Source organism: Canis aureus, chromosome 19 (assembly GCF_053574225.1).
Source record: "Canis aureus isolate CA01 chromosome 19, VMU_Caureus_v.1.0, whole genome shotgun sequence".
Classification (NCBI taxonomy): Eukaryota; Metazoa; Chordata; class Mammalia; order Carnivora; family Canidae; genus Canis; species Canis aureus.
The window spans coordinates 2,887,219-2,910,139 of record NC_135629.1 but is presented as its reverse complement, the minus strand read 5'-3'; the positions used below and the strand labels follow the sequence as shown (position 1 = coordinate 2,910,139).

Below are 22,921 nucleotides of genomic sequence, written 5' to 3'. Positions count from 1 at the left end.
CCCCCCCCACTACATTTACCTTCTGAAGGTCATACAGATCATAGGGAGCTGGGGCCAATGTCAGGAGTGATCTTCAAACCATCTTACCAGCAGTCCTGACCAATCAGAAAGTCTTGGAGGCCCCATGTGGTAGCTGTTGACCCCATGGCAAGCAGCCCTGGATTTTGAGGAGGTTAGAGCTTCCCGGAGGAGGAAGCGGAGTGTGGGGAGATGTGAGGGCCTCAGGGCAGAGGTCTGTGCCAACTGGTGTGAGAGTATGTCCGTGTCTTCATAACTGGGAACAGCTGCTCGGGCAGCGAGCAGCTACTGTGCAGGCCTGCCTTCCTTCGTGGCCTGGGACATCTCCGTTGTTGAGTTTCAAGGCTGTAGCCTATTGCTGTCAGAAGGGGGAGGGACCTTAGGTCACCACTGGCCTCAGTGTATTCTCTCCAGGGAGTGTCCTTAAGGCCCTTTCCCCGGTTAAGCTCAGAGCTCTCTATGCCCTACCATCTGCAGGGAAAACCCAGACACATGGCACCTCCTCTCTGTCCTTCCACTCTGCTCCATTAAAAAAAAAAAAAAAAAAATTTTGTTCTCACAGAGGACCTTGAGACCTCAGGAGCCACCCCGGGTGTCATCTGACGCAGAGAGTCTGCGTGTGCCACTCTAAGTTGCACTGCTTTGGGCTGGTTTTTCGGTCAGTGAGTTGCCTCCAGCTCCTGGGGCCTGCCTCCGAGCACCTGGAACGTTCTGCTGTCCTGCTCTTTTCGCTCCAGTCAGGCCTGCTGGGCTCCAACACCAGCGCTAGCGCTGCAGGTGGCTCAGAGCAACACTGGGTCACAGGTGTCAGCCTTAGCTGGGAAACCGGCCTAACCTGCTTGTGGAAACAGATTGTGTGTTTATAAATTCTGTCCAGCCTCTCACACTGGACCCTGAGAAAGAAGAAGACACTCCTTGGGATTGTTGTTCTAACGTGTGTGTGTGTGTCCAAACACGACACTGTTTTTAATACACGAGCCAAAGGCTCAGCTTTGAATCATTTCGCGCTGGAGACTTTTAAGCCTCCGTTTGGTAGTGTCAAGGCAAATGCATGTCCCTCTGGTAGTATTTACCGGGATAACAAGTGTTAGACTTGAGGTAGGGTGGAATTATCTCGTGTCAATCGAGTATCTCCTCTTAGTTGAGTATCAAATGTGTTCCCGGGTTTGGATTAGACTCTGCACACACCATCTCATTCAGACTTCACATTTGCCTCTATTTCCCCTTTACATGAGAGAACAGGCCCAAGATGACCGTAGCTGGATTCAGATCTGATTCCTCTGCTCCAAGGCAGCTGCTCTTCTTAACACATCCCAGTGAAACTCAGACTTCTGTCTTTATGAGCAGCGACTTCTCAATATGCTTCCATCTCTTATTAGGGCTGAAGATCACTTCACCCTGTGGGAAGAGTAATGGAATGATGGGTTCAACCTGTTTGCTCAGCGTTACTAGAAGTGGGAAGTGGGTCCGGATCCATTCCGAAACCAAAGTCTTGGGAGGCCCTGGGCGTGGCTGCTGCATCCTGATTGGGTGTCTGGGACCTTTCCAGGGCTGGTTCTTCAGCAGATTTCCAGCCCAGATGCCAGCAGGGAGACAGATGACCTGCCGCGGCAGGGAGGTGGGTTGCCTCGGGAGCTCCAATGCCCCTGTCAGGACACCACGGGGCCCTTAGGCCATGAGAGGACAACTGTCTGTGTAAAGCTCTGCGATGGTGGCCAGCCCCAAGTGCAGGTGTGGCTGCTCCACATGGTGGGAAACCGGACTCAGCAGGAGGATTCCCAGGCTTCCCCGGTTCTGGGGGCCCGATGAGGGCCAGGGCACCCCCCTGCAGCTGCATGACTGCAGCTGTGACCCAGCACATGGTTGGTGCCTGACTGCTCATTGGCAGAGCCGCCTGGCGGGGGGGCGGCGGCGGCGGGGGGGGGGGGGGCGGGGAGGGGGGGCGTGGGCGTGGGCTGATCCACAGGTCCCTGCCCTTCACCTGCCTTTAGAGCCGCCACTTCCCTCCCATGCACTTGGTCCCTGGGCAGCCCCTCAACCCTGAAGGGCTGATGAGCTTTCCTGTCCGCAGCGTCCGTGCTGATGACAGCTGGTTGCTGGGGGAGCTGTTTCACGGTGCAGTTGTCTCTTGTCCCTCTGCTGCCCGGGGTCCTGCCCCACGCAGCCCTGCCTGGACAATCTCTGGGATTCACAAGGGACTTGATTTTGCATTTCCTTTGGCATTTTGTTCCAAACTCACCTACATGTTCAGAGACCTTCCAGAACATAAGCTGCTGGAGTTCCTTCTCCAGACCTTGCTGGCTCTGTGCCCTTGCCCTGTCTTGCATTTGACTGCAGTTTTGGTAACCTGGCTTCTCCCTCCAGTGACCCCACAGCCCCACCTGCCCGGGGCACTGCTGCCTCTCCCCTCCCAGTTCTACCAGTCTGAGCTGTGTCCCAGGCCATGTGCAGGTAACACTACCTGCAGTGTGGTTTTCAGGACTTTCCTCTTGGTGACACAGAGTGGAGCACATGGCAGGAAAGGGACTCTCAAGCATCATGGGGCATTGTTTCTAGAACCTCCCCAAGTTCTCAGCCTTGGTCATTGTTGGTGGATCTAGAATCAATAAACTATCTCTTATTCCCCAAAGCGGGGCTCAGCTGACATCCCCTACCTCTGGCCTGGGTCACACTGATCCCTTTCCCCATGAAGCCTTCAGAACCTATAGCTGTACTGTTGAGCAATGCCACCTTAGGACACTTCCTCCCACCTATGCACATGTACCTGGAGATGAAGGGAGTCCTTGAAGCTGGGATATATTTAAATGCTGCAAAACACACTCCCTTCCCGCCGTCTTCATACTATCCTCCTCACATCAGCCACCAGCCCCTTTTCATGTGGCACCAGTGGCTCCAGAAGATAAGGGCTCCTCCCAGTCAGCTGGATCCAGGCCACAGCGATGCAGTCTCCACCATCTGGCTGGACATCATTTTGATCCCTACCGCCTCTGGGATTTTGTTCTTATAGATCAGATGGGCTTTCTCTGTGTTCCGGTCCCCCTTCGGTTTTCTAATCAGGTTGTAAGTCAGTTATTTAGTCCTCCCCTCCTGACCCTCTCCACCCCCCCCCCCCCCCCCCACAGCCTACAGCATTGGTCCAGTGTTCTGGGCAACGTTCCATGAGTTTTGCTTACATCTTTGAGTGTTTCCACTCCTATATCTTGTGCTGACTCCTGCAGCCCTGATGACCTCTCCCCACTCTGAACTCCTGCCACCTGTGTGACTAGGTGTTACTGCATCACTTAGCTTTGGTGGCTGCATCCTCAGGGTGGGCCCAATCACATCCCTTCTTTGTTCTTAAAAGGAGCCATTTTGAACTCCATTCTGTTGGTCTCCATGGGTGTGACAACAGTCAAGCTCCCTCCACCAGGCCCAGCCCCTTAGACCTGCTCTCTAGTTGTGTTGGCATAGCTCTTGGGCTCTTCGGAAGCCTCTGTAGCAAGACAGGCTCTTAGGGCTTACCTGCCTGCTCCCCATGCTCAGCCATAGTCATGCTCCTGTTCACCAGCCAGTTCAGCCAACACCTAGTTATTGGCATCTACATGTTCCAGGCATTGTGTTGGGTACCAGGATGGGGAGAGGGTGGCAAAGACCTCTCCGTTTGATGAAAGGATCGGGGTAGATGAATACCTGGATAGTCATGATGTTATGTGGTCAGCCCCTAGGGATAAGACGACTGCTAAGCCCTGGAGAGCCTTTGTGCAAATGAGGAAAAGGAGTCCTCCCAGGCAGACCCAGCCCCTCAGGTATGTGGCTTGAGAAGCAGAACGTGGGCTGGGTTTCAGCTCCTACTCTTCATCTCAGCCAGTGCCCTTGACCTGCAGGAAGAGCATGTCAGGGGCAGGAACTGAGGCAGGAACAGGTGGACTGCACAAGGTGTTCTGTTTGGGAGCCTCAGCAGTGGTATTGCTGGGGCGGAAAGCTCCAGGAAGAAAGTGGCAGGAGCCTAATGAAGCCAGAGGGGGCCGGGCCCTGGGGGCAGGGTGGACAGGGAGGCTGCAGGCTGAGCCAGAGGCTTGGCCTTGAACTTTCATTCAGGGTGTGGGAGCCCCGTGGATAGGTTTTAAGAAGGGCTGTAGTCAGACTTGTAACTTGGACAGCCATCTGGTTGGAGGGATTTGCCATCATCCAGGGGACAGTTGAAGAGGGCTGATGTGATAGTGGCTCCTGTGATAGCAGTAGGACTGAAGTTGCCTGCTCCTGATGATGCTGGCAGTAAAGGCGGGCAAGGACCCGTCCCAGGTCCTTGGGACCCCTCCAAACGACAGGTGCACGGGGAATGGAGGGTTCTCCTTCCCCACACTCCCCTTTATTATCTCTGTTCCGAAGATGTCCTCTCTGCTCTCTGATGGTGAGGACGGGGTGCAGGGGGGTACCCACCCCGTGGGACATCTCCTTGGAACATCCCTGGAATAAACCAGCAGGAGAAATGGAGGACAGAGGGCATGGCCAAGCCAACTGAATTCCCAGTAAAAGATTAATGGCAGGGACAAGTTCATTTTCAGGAAAGTGAGAAAGGAATCGTGTCTCACATTGGCTCTCCCCAAGGAGGGCTCTAAGAGGAAGCACCTTTGACTTAACGTGTTGTTTTACGAAATCTACACCTGAGCCCTGAGAAAGTAGACCTCACTCTGCATTTATAGCAACGACACTATTTTCAATCAGATTAATCTGTTTCTCAGTAGCAATTTGATTGTCTATTGCCTATTTTAAGAATTTCCAAAAGTCTCTTTCTCTTGTATGAGCTTTTGTTTCTCCTTCCAATGCTTGTGCCTAGTTTTAGTGTAGCAAACTGCCTTATTTTTAAATAGGGCATTTCTCCTGGGTGGGTGTGTTGTTGTTGTTGTTGTTGTTTAAGACTCTTCAAATAGCAAAGATCTTTTGACCAGAGGAAGGGCAGGCTGCTACTCTTACAGTTGATTTTTCTAACAGCTTCGTTAAGGGATAATTTCTTCCAGTTGCTATAAGAATGTTCTGCAGATACAAATCTGGCTTTGTTTTGCAGTGGAATCTAAGAAAGAAATAGCAAAATAAGCTGCCTTCTGAATAGCACTCGTTGTCCACCACTGTCTATTTATCGGCACCTTCGAAGTTTAGATCTTAATGCCAGAGGCACTTTGTCCGTGAATGCAAGCCAAACCATCACTTATTGTGTAAATGGAAGAAATGGTCTTGAGTGGTGCGAATTTTTACAGCTGAGATTACAAGACGACCCTTGTCCCTTATTTTAGGGTCATTCAAGGTTCTTGTTGGTAGGAGGTTCTTTTCATTTCCCACAGCCTTATTCCTTGGAGGTGGGGGTGGGGATGCTGATGGTGGTAACTGAGGCACTGGGGGGTGACACTGTTCTCTCTGTGTTGGAGACACACTCAGCAGGGGGCTGTGTGGAGCCAGGAGGGTGGTGACAAGAGCTGTGAGCCGGGTCAGTCCATTTGCAGTTGCCCGATTTCACAGGCATCATGCCTCTCTCCCATGGGCTGACCGTTCAGTTTTACTCTTGGCATCCAGAAAATACTGTGAGCAGTGATGAAAACCTGTGCCTCCCCTTCCTCAAAAAGGTGTAAAGGAGCTGTTTCTCACCAGGATCACAGCTCTATCAATATTCTGGAGGGAAGGAAAGGAAGGAGGGAAGGTGGGAGCAAGGAGGGAAGAGGAAGAGGGGGATGGACAAAAGGAAAGAAAAGGTTTGGGAAACTGTATTTTCAGCTGGTGTTAGGGTTCAGGGGACCTGGACCTTCTGTGTCCTTGACAAAGTTTCCTAAAACAGAAGTGTTTATGTTTCACAGAGCAGGATTAATAGAGATGAGGATGGAAACGGATCATTTTGTGAAATCGCACCTGTGCTACTTTGAGGGCCCTGGTGCATCTGTCCCCTCATGCTGCCACCTTTAGAGAGCAGACATCCATGGAATGGCCCAGCGCAAGGCTTAGATTACTGAGATGGTGCACGCTTCCCCCACCAAATTGCATGCTAGCCAGTATCTTGTTTCTCGGCACACGCGTGTCATGTCCCTGGTGCCTAGAATAATGGCCAGCCCTCCGCAGGAGCTTCATGAATGTGTGTTCATGAGTGAACAATCTACTCTGAGAGAGGAGAGAGCGTGTGAGCATGTGACTACCAGAGCTCTCTCTCTTCTGGTGGAGGAAGTCAGACTTGAGCGCTAAGGTTTTCTTAGAGTTCCCCAGCTCGCCACAGCCCTGGGACTTTACCCAGGTAGGTGGTGGAGACTTTCAGGGGGTTAGAGTCTGACATCATGGGTAGGTTTTCTTTTGACATCATGGGTAGGTTTTCTGGAAAGGAAGATGGATCACAGGCTCCAGCAGACTCTTCCCCAGCAGACTGGAGTTCAGAGGGCAAACATGAGGTCACCTAGGGGGCTGCATGGGCCCAGGGGCAAGTTCTGACCATGCTCTCTCCTCTGTACCATACTGTCTCCCAGCAGTTGCTCCCACACCTTCTTCTTATGGATTTAAGTCACAAGGTAGCCCTTCGCAGTAGAGATTTCAACAGATGTCCAGTTTGGGGCAAGGCTTGGAGGGAGAGGTCTTGATTGGCCCCCTCCTGGCTCACTGCTGGAAGCCATTTGACGACATCTGCATTCTGTTTTCAGTGGTTAGAAGCGTGTGGGCACCTAGGTGATGCCCCAGGATGCTTAGTAATGGGGGTTGATGGACTTCCAAAAGATGGCAGGAGACTCACTGAGAGGCCCTACGGGAAGGGGAATAAATTCGAGGAGGAAGAGAAGCCCAGGAAGCCTCTAGGAGAATAAGAGAAGGATGTGGTGGAGGAGGTGTGGGGCCCCTCAGTACAGGGGAGGTGGGAGGAGGAGGAACAGAAGGAGAAAAGCTTGAAGGCAAGGAGAAAACTGAGTCTTTGATCTTGCATAGCCTCTGGTTAATCCCATCTTGTCAAGGCAGGTCAGTTTCCCCAGGCCACTTGCATGCATCTGGGTTAGAGAGGAAAGATCTTGGCTAGGAAATTGCTGCCCTTAGATATTTTGGAAGTTTTGCTCTGTTTATCCTGTTCAGTTGATCTTGAAAAGACATGTTTCAGGGAAAGCTGGTCTTTCTGGGATGCAAAGCAGGATAGCGCAGTGGAGAACAGTATAGACCATGGAGCCAGACCGCGGAGAGCATCCATGTGGATGAGGCGTGGGGCTGTGTATATTTCTTGACCAATTTCTGCACGTTTAAAATGGGGAGCACTAGTACCTTTGCCCTACGGTGGTTGCACAGGTCAGGTTTAAGTGTCAGAGTTCATGCCTGGCACATAGTAAATGAGGTGTGAGGGTGGGCTCTTATTACTTAATTTGATCTCTTTGGCTGCCTCTATCATCAGTCTGGCGGGCTGTGAGGAAGGACTATGTCCTGGGCTTGTCTGTTACCCACCATTAGCCCCTACGTCCCACCATCCTGGTAAGCATCAGCCACATAAGCCTTACAGGGAAAGCAATAATGATCCTTATTTTTTTTTTTTTTTAAAGATTTTTTACTTATTTCTTTAAGAGCGAGAGAGAGCAAGCAGGAGGGGGACAGGGTGTCAGGGGCAGACAGAGAGGAGAAGCAGACTCCCTGCTGAGCACAGAGCCCGAAATGGGGCTCCACCCCAGGACCCTGAGATCATGACCTGAGCCAAAGGCAGATGCCTAACTGACTGAGCTGCCCATGTGCCACGTGATAATGATCTTTACAGATTCCACTTTTACTGCTCTCCCTCATGACCTTAGGCTGCATGCTTTCCCCCAGTGTTCAGCCTATTTATTATTTTCTTTTTCTTAACAGATAAAATAAAGTTCTGTTTTGGAGCACCTGGCTGGCTCAGTCAGTGGAGCATGCAATTCTTGATCAAGGGGTCTTGAGTTGGAGCCCAAGTTGGGTGTAGAGACGACTTAAAACAAAAATGCTTTAGTTCCATTTCAGTGAGATTTCAAACCCCCTAAATAACAGAACGTTAGTAGAAATAGATACTGGCTGCTTCATTTACAAGGTAAAGGAAACAAGAAAGCTGTAAGGAGCCGTTGGTGGTGAAATTCTTTTTGAGATAACAGGACAATGAGACACTTTTATCTCATGCAAAACCTCTGTGACAGTGTGTGAGGTGCACTCTCAATTGGCCAGGAAACCAAACAAGTCTTAGCAAGTAGGGCTGGGAGTCAGTGCCAGCAAACCTGAGTACAAGCATCCACTCCATTTCCAGTAGGCTGTGTCTCAAGATATGTCATCTTGGGCGTGTATGTCTCCTTTGGTCCTAATAGTGTATCAGGTTGTGTGGAAATTTTCTATTGCAACAAATGTGACTAACTGGTACAAGTGCTGTCCTGCCATTTATTGCATCTGGAGTGAGCAGGGCAGTCTGGGGTGCAGTAGTAACCTATGTTACTACTGTATGCTGTGTAACAGCATTTCCTTAGCTCATGAGTCTGTGACTGGCAATTTGCTCTGGGCTCAGCCAGACAGTTCTTCTGCTGACCTTGGCTGGGCTTCCTTATGCATCTGTGGTCAGCTGCTGCCCCTTCAGCACTGACGCGCCAGCGAGGGACTTACTGGTCTTGGATGGTTTTCCTCACATGTCAGGTATCCGTGCACTGCTGGCAGGAGCACCTCGGTTCTGCTGCATGTGGTTTGACACCCTTTGTCAGGCTAGCTCAGATCTGTTCTGGGGGTGGCAATGTTTCAAGAGCAACAGGAGAGCAAACCCCAGTGTGCAAGTGCTTTTCAAGTCTCTGCTTGGGTGAAGTGTGCAAGTGTCCCGCTGTCAGAGCAAGTCAGTCGGGAGGCGGTGTGCAAGGGCACATCCAAGGAGCAAGGACGAAGGAAGGACATGTTTTGAGGTCACTTTTGAGATTCTATCACATGGGGAAAAGATCTTTGTCCTTAGAGTCAGGAAACCAGCCTTAAAGTTTTATTTCTGCCTCTGCTTGTGAGTAACTTTAGACAAGGTATCATCCCTTTGTCCTTTAGGCAAGTTCTCGGAGGGTTTTGCATTTTATACAACTCTAGGACACCTTGCATCTTATGATGATGGAACAACTCCTGAGCTTCTCCAGGGTAGAAGTCACAGTAATTTTTTTTTGTTACAGAATTTATTTATTTATTTATTTATTTATTTATTTATTTATTTATTTGAGAGTGCGCGCGTGCACGCACATGAATAAGGGGAGGGGCAGAGGGAGAGAGAGAAGAGAGAAGAGAGAAAATCTCAAGCAGACTCCATACTGAGTAGGAAGCCTGGCCAGGGGCTTGATCTCATGACCCTGATTTTATGACCTGAGCCGAAACCAAGAGTCGGTTGCTCAGCCGACTGCGCCCCCCAGGCGTCACCCCCCCAGTCATGTTCAGTGTTATTCTCTCTTCTCCAGTGCTCCTGCCTTGTAGAATTTCATTCTTAGTACAAAATAAGGGATTTAAACATGTTTTTTGAATAAATAAATGAACTTCTTATATTTAGAGTCAGATGATTAGGTTAGATGATTCTCCAAAATTCTTTCTGGCATGGTTTTCTAGGAAAAGAACAGAATATTTCCACTGAGTATAGATCAGAAGGGCTAACTTTTTGTTCAGGCAATGGAGCACCAAAGTCCAGATGTGTCCCCGAAGGAGCTGGTAAAACCTAGATTAAGAATATTCCTTCTAGGTAATCTCCTGAGATACTTGATCACAGTGTTGTAGCCAATTTAACTTGGAGGTGAGATTCTGTATGTGAAAACGCATATATGAGTGGGGCCTGCAGGACGGCAGAAAGAGTTTTCCATTTTTAGCATCAAAGTCAGAGGGGACACCAGGATCTGGACATGAGGACGGCCTCCTTGTTTGATGTGGGAGATGATTCAGCAGTATTAACTGAGCTCCAGATGTAAGCTCAGTGGCTTGCTAGACAGCATTGGAGAGTCCACGGTACGGCCCAGAGACTCGGGCCTGTTTGAGTGCGCACCTCCGATGCCACAAGTTCCTTCTGAACACCTTGCATGAGTGTACCCCATTCTAGTTTGGCGGTACAGAAATGAAGTGGCTCTGTCTCTGCCTTCAAAGACACCTGTGCACATGTACTGAGGCAGTTCTAGGCACTGTGGGAGTTTGTGGGGGCCATGCACCCTGTTTGGGGATTTCAGAGGAAAGTGTAGGTGGTGACTTTAAGCTGTCTTTTGAAGGTGGAAAGAGACATTCCAGGTGGGAGGGAGCGCTTTTGTACAGGCATGGAGGTATGCTCTGAAAATGGCAGGTGTTCTTCAGAAACTGTAGCCTAAAGCAGAAGATGAAGATGGAATGGTTTGTTTGGGAGTCTGGATATGAATGGCTACTGTGCCTACTGGCTAAGGATACCACAGCAGAATACCACAGACCCAGTGGTAGAAACAACAGAAATTTATATTCTCACAGTCCTGGAGATTGGAAGTCTAAGACCAAGTGCTGGTATCCTGGTTCCTGTTGAGAGCTCTCTTCTTGGCTTGTAGGCGGCCACTTTCATGCTTTATCTTCACGTGGTCTTCCTTCTATGTGTGCGCATTCCTGGTGTCTCTCTTCTTATAAGGGCACCAGTCCTACTGGATTAGGGCCCCATCCTTATGATCTCATGGAACCTGAATTACCTTCCTAAGAACCTTATCTCTAAATACACTTATACTGGAAGTTAGGGCTTCAACATATAAATTCTGGGGGGATGCAATTGTAACAGCTGTATTTGCCATGCTAAGGGATTTGGGTCTTATTGTGTGGGCCGTGTGGGAACCATTATAGAGACAGAGATTCAGTGAACGTGGTTATTGTTTACCATCTAGTACATTCAGAGCAACTGGAAAATCTTCCATGGCTGAATTTGGATGTGGATCCTAGCTTTTCACATTTTTGCTTCTCTGTGGTTTCATGGTGGAGGCCTCAGCCTGTCTGAAGTTGCTGTGGATTTATCCTTCTCCTTGATATGTACTACCTAAGACCTTCTAGTCTCAGCTGACCCCATTGGCCAGCTGGCTCAGACATAGGAGTGGGAGCAGGCCAGGGATAAACTCTGTCTTTACAGAGTCAGGGCACTGTACAGAGCCAGTATTTTACCCTCTCTGTAGCCATTCCTGCTTCTTCTTTACTGATTGCTGTCCCCAGGGGTACAATTCATGATTGCTTTCTATCAGCAGCAACTATTCCATTCTCCTTACCCAGGGTCATTTGCAGCCAGGGCTGGCTATAGGCCCGGTCTTCCATCTATGACACAAGAAAAAGCAGGGCAAATTAAACCTAAAGCAAGCAGAAGGAAGGAAATAATAAAGATCACAGCAGAAACAAATAAATTAGAGAGTAGAAAAACAAATAGATAAAATAAACGAGTTCAAATTTGGGGTGTTTAAAAAGATCAGCAAAAGTGACTGATCTTTAGCTAGACTGATCAAGAAAGAGAAGACTTGAATGGCGAGGATCAGATATGAAAGAGGGACCATTACCAATCTTTCATGATTACAAAAGATTGTAGACGAATACTATGAACAATTGTCTGCTGATCAATCAGATAACTTAGGTGAAGTGGACTAATTTCTAGAAAGATGCAGACTCCTGAAACTGACCTGAGAGAAATAGAAAATCTGAATCAACTTACAAGAGACTGAATTAGTAAGTGGAAAACTACCCACAAAGAGAAGCCCAGGCCCAGGTGGGTTCACTGTTGAAATCTACCAAGCATGTAAAGAATGAATATCAATTCTTCACATAACTTTCTAAGAGAAGATGAAATATTTCTTGTTCTAAGTGGCTAGTATCACCGGGATACCAAAAGCAAACAAAGACATACAATAACATAAAATAAACAGGGGTGCCTGGGTGGCTCAATTGGTTAAGCACCTGCCTTCAGCTCAGGTCATGATCCCAGGGTCCTGGGATTGAGCCCCACATTGGGCTCCCTGCTCAGTGGAGAGCCTGCTTCTCCCTCCCCCGTGGGCCCCTCTCCATGCCTGGTTCTCTCTCTGTCTCAAATAAATAAATAAATAAATAAATAAATAAATAAATAACTTTAAAAAAAAAGAAAACAAAAAAAAAACTATAAGCCAATATTTCATATGCATATAGATGCAAAAATCTTCAGTAAAATACTTGCAAATGGAACCCAGCACCATTACACAGAATTATGCACCATTACCAAGGGAGGTTTATCCCCAGAATGCAAGGGTGGTTTAATATCTGAAAAGTAATTACTGTAACACACCATATTGATAGAATAAAGAAAAAAGATAATCAAAAATATGTAGGAAGGGCAGCCCCAGTGGCGCAGCAGTTTAGCGCTGCCTGCAGCCCGGGGTGTGATCCCGGAGACCGGGGATTGAGTCCCACATCAGGCTCCCTGCATGGAGCCTGCTTCTCCCTCTGCCTGTGTCTCTGCCTCTCTCTCTCTCTCTCTCTGCATAAATAAATAAATATATTTTAAAAATATGTAGGAAAAGTAGTTGATAAAATCCAGCACACTCTCATGATGAAAATCTGTAACCAACTAGAAGGGACTTTCCTTCTAGTTGGTGAAGGACAAACTAGCATCAGACTCAATGATGAAAGATGATATGCTTTTCCCTAAGGTCAGGAACAAGATGAGAATGGCCATCTCCTCACTGCTCTTCAGCAGTGTATTGGAGGATCTAGTCAGGGCGGACAGGCAAGAAAAGGAAATAAAAGGCATCCAGGTTGGAAAGGAAGAAATCAAACTATATTTGCAGATGACATGATCTTGTATATGGAAAATCCTAAGGAATCCACTAAAAAACCATAAATGCATGCGACAAGGTTGCAAGATACAGGCTGAATAGACACAAATCAGCTGAATTTCTACACACTTGGAGTGAACAATCGGAAAATGAAATTAAGAAAACAACTCCATCTACAAGAGTATCCAAGAGAGTAGAAACACTTAGGCCTAAATTGAACAAAAGAAATGTAAAATTTAGGGCAGCCTGGGTGGCTTAGCTTAGCAGGATCCGCCTTCGGCCCAGGGCGTGATCCTGGAGACCTGGGATTGAGTCCCATGTCAGGCTCCCTGCATGGAGCCTGCTTCTCCCTCTGCCTGTGTCTCTCGCTGTGTGTCTCTCATGAATAAATAAATAAAATCTTTTTTTAAAAATGTGAAATTTATATTCTGGAAACTGCAAAACATTCTCAGGGAAATTAAAGAAAATCCAAACTAGTAGAAAATATCAATGGACTAGAAGAAAATATTGTTAAGATGGCAATACTCCCCAAATTGATCAACAGATTTAGGGCAATCTCTATCAGAATCCCAGGTGGCTTCTTTCTAGAAAAAGCACAAGTAACAAAAGAAAAAATTGATAAGTTGGACTTCATCAGAATTTCAAAGCTTTGTGCTTCAAAGTACACTCTTAAGAAAGTGAATAGAATTAGGAGAAAATATTTACAAATCATCTATCTTATAAGGGAATTGTATCTAAAATATAAAAAGAACACTTACAACTCTTGAAAAAAGGCAAATGACCCAATTAAAAAATGGGCAAAGACCTGAAAACATGTGACTAAATGGCCAATGGGCACATGAAAAGATGCTGACCATCAGTTGTCATCAGGGACATGTGAGTCAAAACCACATGGGCTATCACTTCACACCCACGAGGGTGGCTAGAATTTAAAAGACAGTAACAACTATTGGCGAGTGGAAAAATCGGGATCCTCACACACTGCTGGAGGGAATTTAAATGGTGCAGCCAGGTTGGAAAAACAGTCTGACAGTTATTCAGAGGTAAAATGCAGTTACCGTATGACCCACCTGTTCCATTCCCAGTTATATACAAAGGCGACTGAAAATGTAGGTTCACCTAAACACTTGTACATGAATACTCATAGCAGCATTATTCCTAATAGTCAAAATGTAGGAACAATCCAAATGTCTGTCAGCTAATGAATGGATGAACAAAATGTAGCATATCTAGACAGTGGAATATTATTTGGGCATAGAAAGGAATAAAATACTGATACATAGGACAACAGCAGCCTAGTCACCAAAGACCACAGATTATATGATTATATGATTATATTATATGATTTCACTTATACAAAGTATCCAGCATAGGCAAATCTACTGAGAAAGTAGATTAGTGAAGTAGATTAGTGATTCTCAAGAGCTGGAGTGGAGGTCGGGGAAGTAAGGGGTGATAGTTAATGAGTGTAGGGTTTCTTTTTTGGGTCAATGAAAATGTTCTAAGATCGATTATGGTGATGCTTGCATTATTGTGTGAATATATTAAAAAGTGTTGAATTTTACACTTTATGAGTGAATTGTATGGTCTGTGAATTACATCTTAATAAACCTGTTACCAAAAAATGCAAATACCTAGGGAAATGAGTTAAGGAACATTATGCAAATATTTTAAGTGATGTTTACCATAAAAATCCAATAGTAGGGAAAGTTGTTTAGGAGATAACGATACATGGGAATAACAATACAAAACTGTGAACTCAGCCATATTAAAAATATCATCATGGAAAAACGACTAGGAATATGAATTGCAGTCATTGCTAGGTTGTGGAATTGTGATGGGCAATTTTCATTCTATTCTTCAGACTTTTCTTGTTTTCTCCACATTTTCTAAAAGAAGCAGTTTGTGAGAAGGCTGTGGAGGACTTCAAAACTGAACCAGGTCTTGAAGGGTGATAGATCTGAACAAAGAGGAAAATATGACCCTGGCAGGACTGGGTAGCCTCACAAGGCATAGTGTGGACAGAGAAAATGGCTGGAGCCCTGAAGGACAAGGCTCTAAAGGCAGGTGGCTGTCCCATTGGGAAGGGCTCATGTGCCTTGTTTGGACTCTAACTTGCAGGCAGCGAGGAGGCTCTGAGACTCCCTTGTTGGGAAACGGTGGGAGTTAATACAGGGAGAAGAGTGGAGACTGCTGCTGAGACATCCATAGCAGATCCAGCAGCAGGAAGTATGTAGAGACCAAAAATAGTAGGTAGTCAGAGAGCACTGTCGTCACAGGGGGAACAGCAGGCCCCTGGCTTTGGCCCCTGTGGACAAGCAGCTGGCCTGAGAGTCCCCTCTCCCCAGCTTGGGTGGAATCAGCCACAAAGTGTGGAGATTGAGGAGACATAACTCCACCATGACATTCCTTCCTCTTCCTTTTTTTAAAGATTTTATTTATTTATTAGAAAGAGAGAGAGTATGAATGGGGGAGGCACAGAGGAAGGAGAAGTAGACTCCTTGTTGAGCAGGGAGCCCAATGTGGGGCTCAATCCCAGGACCCTGGGATCATGACCTGAGCCAAAGGCAGATGCTTAACGGACTGAGCCACCCAGGCGTCCCATGGCACTCCTTATAGCTCTTCTGAAAATGATTTGGAGACTCCCAGAGAGAGGGGTGTTGGATGTCAGTAGGCCCCTGGCTTTCATGCCTCAGAGAGAAAGCCTGCATGTCCTGCAGCATCTGTGAGGGAAGAGACAAACATGTAGCTATAACTGTCCATCCATGCAGCCAGCCACCCACCCTTCCATCCTCCCATCCATCCCCTCGTGCGTCCATCCATCTGTATGCCTCCATCATCCATCCGTCATCTATCTACCCATCAGATTCACTCAGCAAACATTCACTGAGCACCAACTTTGTGCCAGGCCTTTTGCTGGGCCTTGAGAGAGAGAGAAACCATTGAGACCCCATGGTCCCCGCCTTTGGAGGACCCACAGGACAGAGAGAAAGGCAGGAAGGCAAACCACTTGTACATGTGCCAAGGCCCAGTGGGATCTGGGCTCCAGGCCAGGTGCTTTGCTTGGAGAAGCTTAAGAGCTTCACCGAGTGTTCTCCCCTCACAGCCCCAGCTCATATCCTGCCTGGCTGTTGTGTGCATTCAGAACTCCACACACCACATCAAAGATGGGCATTGTCAGCTTCCATCTCGACTGGCACCCGCCAAGAGTTGGGGAGAGAGCCTGACTCATCTCTGTGGCTAAACCTAAAAGTGCAGCAGTGAACTTACTTGAACACTCTTTGAGCCCATATCATCTTTGGAAAGAGGAAGGAAACAGATCTACAGAAAGGTCCAAGCCTGAGTCTGATGCCTTGCTAGATACTTTTTTAGGCTTTATCTCCCTGAATCTCGTATCACTGTAGACGTTTAGAATCATCCCTGCTGCGTTATTGATTGAGAAACTGAGTCTCAGAGAGCTGCATGCTCATAAATGGCAGAACCAGCATCTGAACCAATATGTTTCCTTTAACAGCTGCCTAACATGCAGCTCTGCCTCATGAAACCCTTCCAGAGCCATTCCTATAATCCCACCATGTGCATAGGTCCTATTCAGTGTTCACCATGACCCATGGAGGTAGGGATGATGATCCCATTTTACAGACAAAAAGATTGAGGCTCAGAAGGCCACAGTGGCTCTGATGAAGTCCCACGGTGGGATGACTGGTCTGTTGTGTGAGCCCATGGTCCATGGTCCATCTACCCCCTCCCGCCACACCCCACCGATGTCCAACTCCAGCGTGTGCTCTGATCAGGCCAGCCTGGCTGCAGCTGCCTGTTAGGATCATAGCTCAGAAGCCTCATGGTGCCTGCAAAATTGTGACTGTTTCCCTTAAATCCATCACTGTGTGCCTGTCTCACCTCTCCTGCATTCTCAATAAACGATCTCCTGATCGTTTATTGCCATCCGTTTGGCATTTCACCACCCAAAAGAACTTAGAGCCATCTGCATACTTGGAAAGTTCATGCTGTTCTCCTTCCAGGAAAAAAAAAAAAAAAAGTGTTACATAAGATGGAGCCCAGCACACTGGTATAGGAAGGTCGGGGAGCCTGTTTCTGATTAAAGAATCTACTACCTCCACTCGCTGTTTTCTGCTTCATCCAGGTCCAAAACCACATCACAGTGGTCTCTTTAAATATTTTCCCTTGCAAAGCCTTTAAGAAAAATCGAAATGTTATCCCCATGCCCACATAGAAATCCTTTCTCTCCAAGGTCTCCTTTGGGTTCTGTGAGGAGAAGCTTCTTCCAGAGAAATCTCGGGCCTTCCTCCTGGCAGTCAGCGCTGGCCACTTTGTCCTTTGTCCTTTGGGTGGTGATAGGGGACATCTCTGGGGGCTGAGGATCCCTGTGGACCCTCTCCAGGGTTATTGGCTGGCTGGCCCAACTCTTGCCATTTCTCCCTCATAGAACAGGCTCTTCCTCCACTCATTCACCTTAGTCATTTCATTTTGTGGTTGTACATAAAATGAAGACATTGAGTAATTAAGGGAAAGCAGAAAGCTAGGACACGTGACCACCACAGGACAATCATGTTAACAGTCACAGACTCTGAGAAGTTGGGAAGCATTCTAAGGATGATCTAGTTCTACCCCCGTGGCTCTACAGATGGGGGAACTGAGGCACAGGGAGTTAGGGTCATGCATTCCCTCTCAGAGAGGTAGGCGGCAGTGACAGGTATTGGGGAGTCTGAGCTGAGTGAGCCAAGGTCCTGGTTCCCGGGGAAGCCAGAAGTCGGCTGGCAAGCAAGAAAACAGTGGAGGGAGAGGTGACCAGTGGGGGGAATGTGGGTCAGGTGACAAGTCAGCAGAGGAATGGGCTTTGAGCTGGGTGGGGACTGGAACCTGCTGGCCAAGGACAGGGTGGGCCTGGAGCTCCCTCTGGGGCTTGCCTCACTGGGCACACGGCTTTTTGCTGCTTCTTCTTCCTTCCAAGACTACTTTGGATGTTTGCCTCTCCTTTCTAGTCTCCAGTGAGTCCTCAGATGCTTCCCAGGCGCTGGGCAGGTCCCGGGGGCCCAGAGACCCCGTACAGTCCGGGCAGTTTTGCTGGCCCAGCACCGAGAAGGAGCTGCACGTCCTCCTCAGACCCGTGTTCCCCACACCTTGCTTGTTCACAGGCCACCTGTGGGATTTTCATGGCAGCCCTTTGAGTTGAATATGACTTCTTCATAGTCTTTGACTCACTTTCGTTTTCACTTCAAATCTATTTTAAGAGGTAACGTTATTCTAACTCAGGAAATAGAAAACCGGTATCAGATGCCATCAATAGCCGGAGAGACCACAGGAGAAAACCAAGCCATAGTGCTAAAACTGGGCTTGCCCCCCGGAACCCTGAGCCCGTGGCTTCTCTCTCTGTCCTGGAGATGGGCTCCTATTCGAGACCTTATTTAAGACAGATCAGGGCCTCAGAGCCCCTCCCTTCTGTACTCACAGACCAGAATAAATAACATTCTCCCCATGCGCTTCCATGCTATTTAAGGTGGTGTCATCCCACGTGCCACCAGCGTGGGCATCTCACAGGTTGAAAGCTTGTAACGTGGTACCTTGGCACCTCCAAGGTTCATTGCCCCAGTTACTAACTGTTGATGGTTTGTACTCTCCCTCCAGGAGACTGATGGTCTAGTTCTCAGCAATTTTTTTTTTCTGCACAGGTGTATACACACACCTGCAGTCAGGAGTCAGGCTCTGAATAAATGAGCATGCCTCCCCCCTTCCTGAATGGCACAGGCCAGCACAGCAAAACTGTCCCAGATGGCAGGAGCTCGCATGCAGCAGCCACCATGGGGAGTCTGGTTGGCACCTGGGAGGATGCTGGGGAGCCGAGGGTCCTCCCCTGGCACCTTCTGGGGCCTGCACCCCCGTCTTGGGAACTAGGGCAAATCCAGGCCCTTTACTTTGCTGTAAGAAAGAGACCCAGGCTTGGAAGACAGAGCCTGGAACTCCTTTGCACAGATGAGCCCAGTCAGTCGCACCAACATCTGGCCCCTTGGCCTGCCTTTTCTGGAATCATGGGACAGCTGTGAAGCTCTTCATTAATGGACTGTCCTAAAAATCATGCCCTGTGCCTTCCAAAGACCATTAGTGATTTCCCAGAAGGCCTGTTCCAAATATTGATCTGGACGATGGCCTCCGAGGAGCCCTTTGGCACAAGGACCTATTCGGGGCTGGCCACCCCTGTGGCGGCCAGAAGAGGCCTCTGAAGAGACTGCGCATGTTAATGAAGGGTCTTAATCTCTTAGCCTTTTACAGAACTGCTTTGTGATGAAAAATAAATCATTCCTGGAGGTTGCATCCCTCTATGTGGAGGAAATTATTTTAAGGCAGGACAGACCTGGTGGGAGAGGAATAATCATTCTTTTTTTTTTTTTTTTTTAAGGAATAATCATTCTATAGAAGCTTCTGACTTCATTCGTATAAGGCAGTTAGTTACCTGTCTCACTGGCTCGGAATCGACAGGTTTCCTGAACCTCCAGGAAATCAGCGGAAGGGGGGAGAGGCTGATCGAGCTTAATTAGGGAAGCCAGAATGTCACTTCAGCTCCTTATTAGATTCTGAGCGCTAGAGCTGCCAGCTGCTGAGTGCCTCGGTGGGCCCCTCTGTGTGGTCGCTTTTGCATTTTATTGGCAGCAATCAGGCACTTAAGTTCTGGAGTCCTCTCCGACCAAACTCTGGCTGTCGCTCTCTGGATCTCGTCCATGCCATTGACACGCAGCACTGTCCAAGTTGGAGATGGAGCGTGGTGTTTGACTTCCCTGTATTGTGAAACCATGACCGCAGTTCAGCTGGCATCCAGCCCCTCATACAACAACAACAACAAAAGTACAATAGGAAAGGTCTTTTCCTTGTCCTAAGCACCCTTAGGATCTTAATGCCTTTCCTGTATGCACACAGCAGCATTAGCTGTAGCCACCACCCTGTGGTGTGACGTCCCTGGGACTTAGCTTTCTTATAACTGGAAATGTGTACATTTTGACCTCCTTCCTCGGTTCCCCCTTTTCTCTGGTAACCACAAGTCTGATCTCTTTTTTCTAGAAGTTTGGGTTTTATTCTTTTTCTTTCTTAGCTTCCACATATGAGTGAGATGTTGCCGTATTTAGCTCAGTGCCCACCAAGTCTATCCATGTTATCACAAATGGCAGGATTAAATGATGTTCCATTGTGTTTGTAGATATATACACACCATGTCGTCTTTATCCATTCATCCATCGGCGGACTCTTAGGTTGCTTCCGTGTCTTGGCTATTGTGAATAATGCTGCAGTGAACGTGGGGGGGGGGGGTGCAGATGTCTCTTCAACATACGTCTTCATTTCCTTTGGATATATTTCCAGAACTGGAATTTCTGGATCCTATGGGAGCTCTATTTTTAGCCTTACTGTTTTCCTTAGTGGCTGCACCAATTTCCATTCCCACCAACAGCACACGAGGTTCTGTTTTCTTGACATCCACTCCACCTGTTGTCACTTGTCTTTTTGAGATTAGCCATTCTGGGTGGTGTGAGGTAATAGCTCTTTGTATTTTCATTTTCATTTCCCTGATGACTGTGACATTGGACATCTTTTCATGCATCTCTCAGCCATTCATAATCTTCAGGAGTATGTTTCACCGGAGTCTTGAACCTAGTATCTAGTGTGATGAGTACTGTAGGAAGCAATTCTGTGTCATTAGGGATAAAGCAGAATGTCCTTCTGACCCTCCACCTTGACTGTTTTTCTCCAAAGTGCTTGACACAGCTCAGAATATGTTTATTTACTAAGTGTTCTGGCTCTGGCACTAGAATGAAATCCCCATAAGGGTAGAGACTTCATTTAATTCACATGTGTCCCTGATCCTCAATGAGTGCATGGCCCAGACAAAGTGCTCGAGAGCTCTGTTAGTGAAGAAATGAAGGGCTGAGAGTTGCGTGGGCATCAGGCTGATGGCAGGCAGTCCTTCTGTTCCCTTGTGTTGCATTATGGGTGTGATCATAGCAGCCTTCCAGGCTTGTGGGGCTTCATCTTTTCTCTCTCTCTCTCTCTCTTTCTATATATATATATATATTTTTTTTTTTTCTCTCTCTCTCTCTCCTTAATAGACGTTTGGGATGCCTGGGTGGCTCAGTGGTTGAGCATCTGCCTTCAGCTCAGGTCATGATCCCGGAATCCTGGGATCAAATCCTGCATCAGGGTTCCCACAGGGAGCCTGCTTCTCCCTCTGCCTATGTCTCCACCTCTCTCTGTGTCTCTCATGAATAAATAAATAAGATCTTTTTTAAATAATTAAAAAATAAAAATAGATGCTTTGGGGAATATTCCCGAACTTTGCATGCTTCTGAACTTTCCTCTGCAGTTCTTACCCCCATGCTTTTTAGGGTTCTTGCATTAAAATGGATGTGAGGACAGGAAAATCAGTTGTGGCAGGAAGATAATAGTTAACCACACAGGGGACCAACATAAAAGCTACTTCCTCTGGCGCAGGATGACAGGCCCAGGGTGGCCTGGCTGAGGCTTTCTGAGTAGGAGAATATTTTGATGTGATAATGACAATAGCCAGCTTTGTTGTGCATATTTGATGTCATTTAATTCTCCCTGCAAGTCTTGTTGTTTCCCCATTTCCCAGAGGAGGAAACAGGGAAGACTTGCCCAAAGTCACAGAGTTAGGAAGGAAGAGAGTCTGGATCTGAACCCAGATCTGCTTGCTGCTGCACACCTGAGGGATGTTGGTAATGAGTCTGCATTTGTTACGGTACAGACTGAGCAATGTTTAAAAGAGACCTCCAAGCTTAGTGGCTTATCTAAGGTGAAGATATAGACTCCCCCTTCCTTACCAGTCTAGGGGTGAGTGGGCCAATTGGGCGGGTCAGTCTGCTTCACACGGTCATTCAGGGGCCCAGGTTTCCTTCCATCTCATTGCTCCACCACCTCTGTGTGTGGTCACATGACCAAAGCTGGGTCATTGCCGTTTCTGTCTTCTAGACCTGGGGAAGGAGGAAGAGAGTGAGTGTAAAACAAGCAAATTGTTTTAAAGTGGGTGTCGTGGAAATTACATGCATCACTTCCACTCATATTCCATTGGTGCAAATCAGTGATGTGGCCATACCTAGCTGCAGGGAAGCCTGGAGAAGATGGTCTCTGCCTGGGCAGCCTTGTGCCCAGGTTAGGTTCCATCACTCTGCCCCCTGATGGAGTTGGGGGCAGCCCATTTGCAGTCTGCCGTGAAGACCGTCGTCTCCTCTTTCGTGACCGTTAATGCTGGTCTGTTGTAAGGAGGGTGCTATGTATGTTCCTTATTGTCACGCAGGCATGTGGTCCTTTATTCATTTAATAAATGTTCTTAAGACCCTCTTCGGTGGGCAGCTCTGGGGTGAGCGGTTTGGGGGCCACCAGGAAGCAGGATTCACTGTTTCTCCTTGTGGCATAGTGAGGAGATGAGACACCAGCCGTGAAGCACTGGGGAGCGGAGAGAGTGGATTCATGACTGCATTCATTCACTCCCATTTATTCACATGTGTGTCTTTCTAAGAAGGGACTGAGGTAGTGTAACTATAGCAATGGACAGTTGGCAAATGCTGTTGACACCCACCATCTCTTTCGTCTTCTCCCCCACCCTGGGAGACGCAGGGGCAGGTTCAGAGAAATCACATGACTGGTGGGGAATGGAGCCAGGGTTAGGAGCCAGGCCTGTAGGGGAGCATGGCGAAGTAGGCACAGCACAAATTCAAGGTCAGGTATATCCAAAGTCTAGTTCTGTCCCCTCTGCTAGCAAACAGCTCACTTCCTTGAGCCTTAGTGTCCTCATCTTTAGAAGTGGTGCTATGCTTTCTTATGTCAGAGAGCTACCCCTAAGAATCTCCTGGCAGAATGGATTAGTCTTTGGTTAAATAGATGCTTCCTAGGTATGTTTGTCCTTCTCTTCTGGCTTCTTTGGGGCATTTGATCTCTGACAGTTTGTCCTGCATGCTGGATGAGGTCCTGGGAATGCACTGGGAGAATGCTGAGGCCACAGACCCCGAGAAGCTGGGCAGGTGGCCCTGCCTGTCCCTCCCAGTCCTCGCTTCTCCGTGGGAGCTGTGTTGCTCTCCCATCCTGACCCTTGTTATCTGCGGCCCTTCTTTGGAACTGTTCCCACCTCCTGGTTCTCTGTCCCAGATTTCTCTCGGTGCTCCCTGGCTTGG

General features: G+C 47.9%; 1 protein-coding gene across 5 annotated transcripts in view; it reads left to right on the top strand.

Moving 5' to 3' along the window:
- Positions 1-22,921, top strand: part of MGLL (monoglyceride lipase) — a 114,545-nt gene that overhangs the window by 3,221 nt on the left and 88,403 nt on the right. For 2 of the 5 annotated variants that reach the window (XM_077857590.1, XM_077857591.1), the window contains exon 3: positions 3,716-3,803. The exons of the other annotated variants lie outside the window; for them this stretch is intronic. In XM_077857590.1, coding sequence (XP_077713716.1) covers positions 3,716-3,803 — 88 coding nt within the window. The remainder of the gene's footprint in view (positions 1-3,715; positions 3,804-22,921) is intronic. 5 annotated transcript variants of the gene reach the window in all.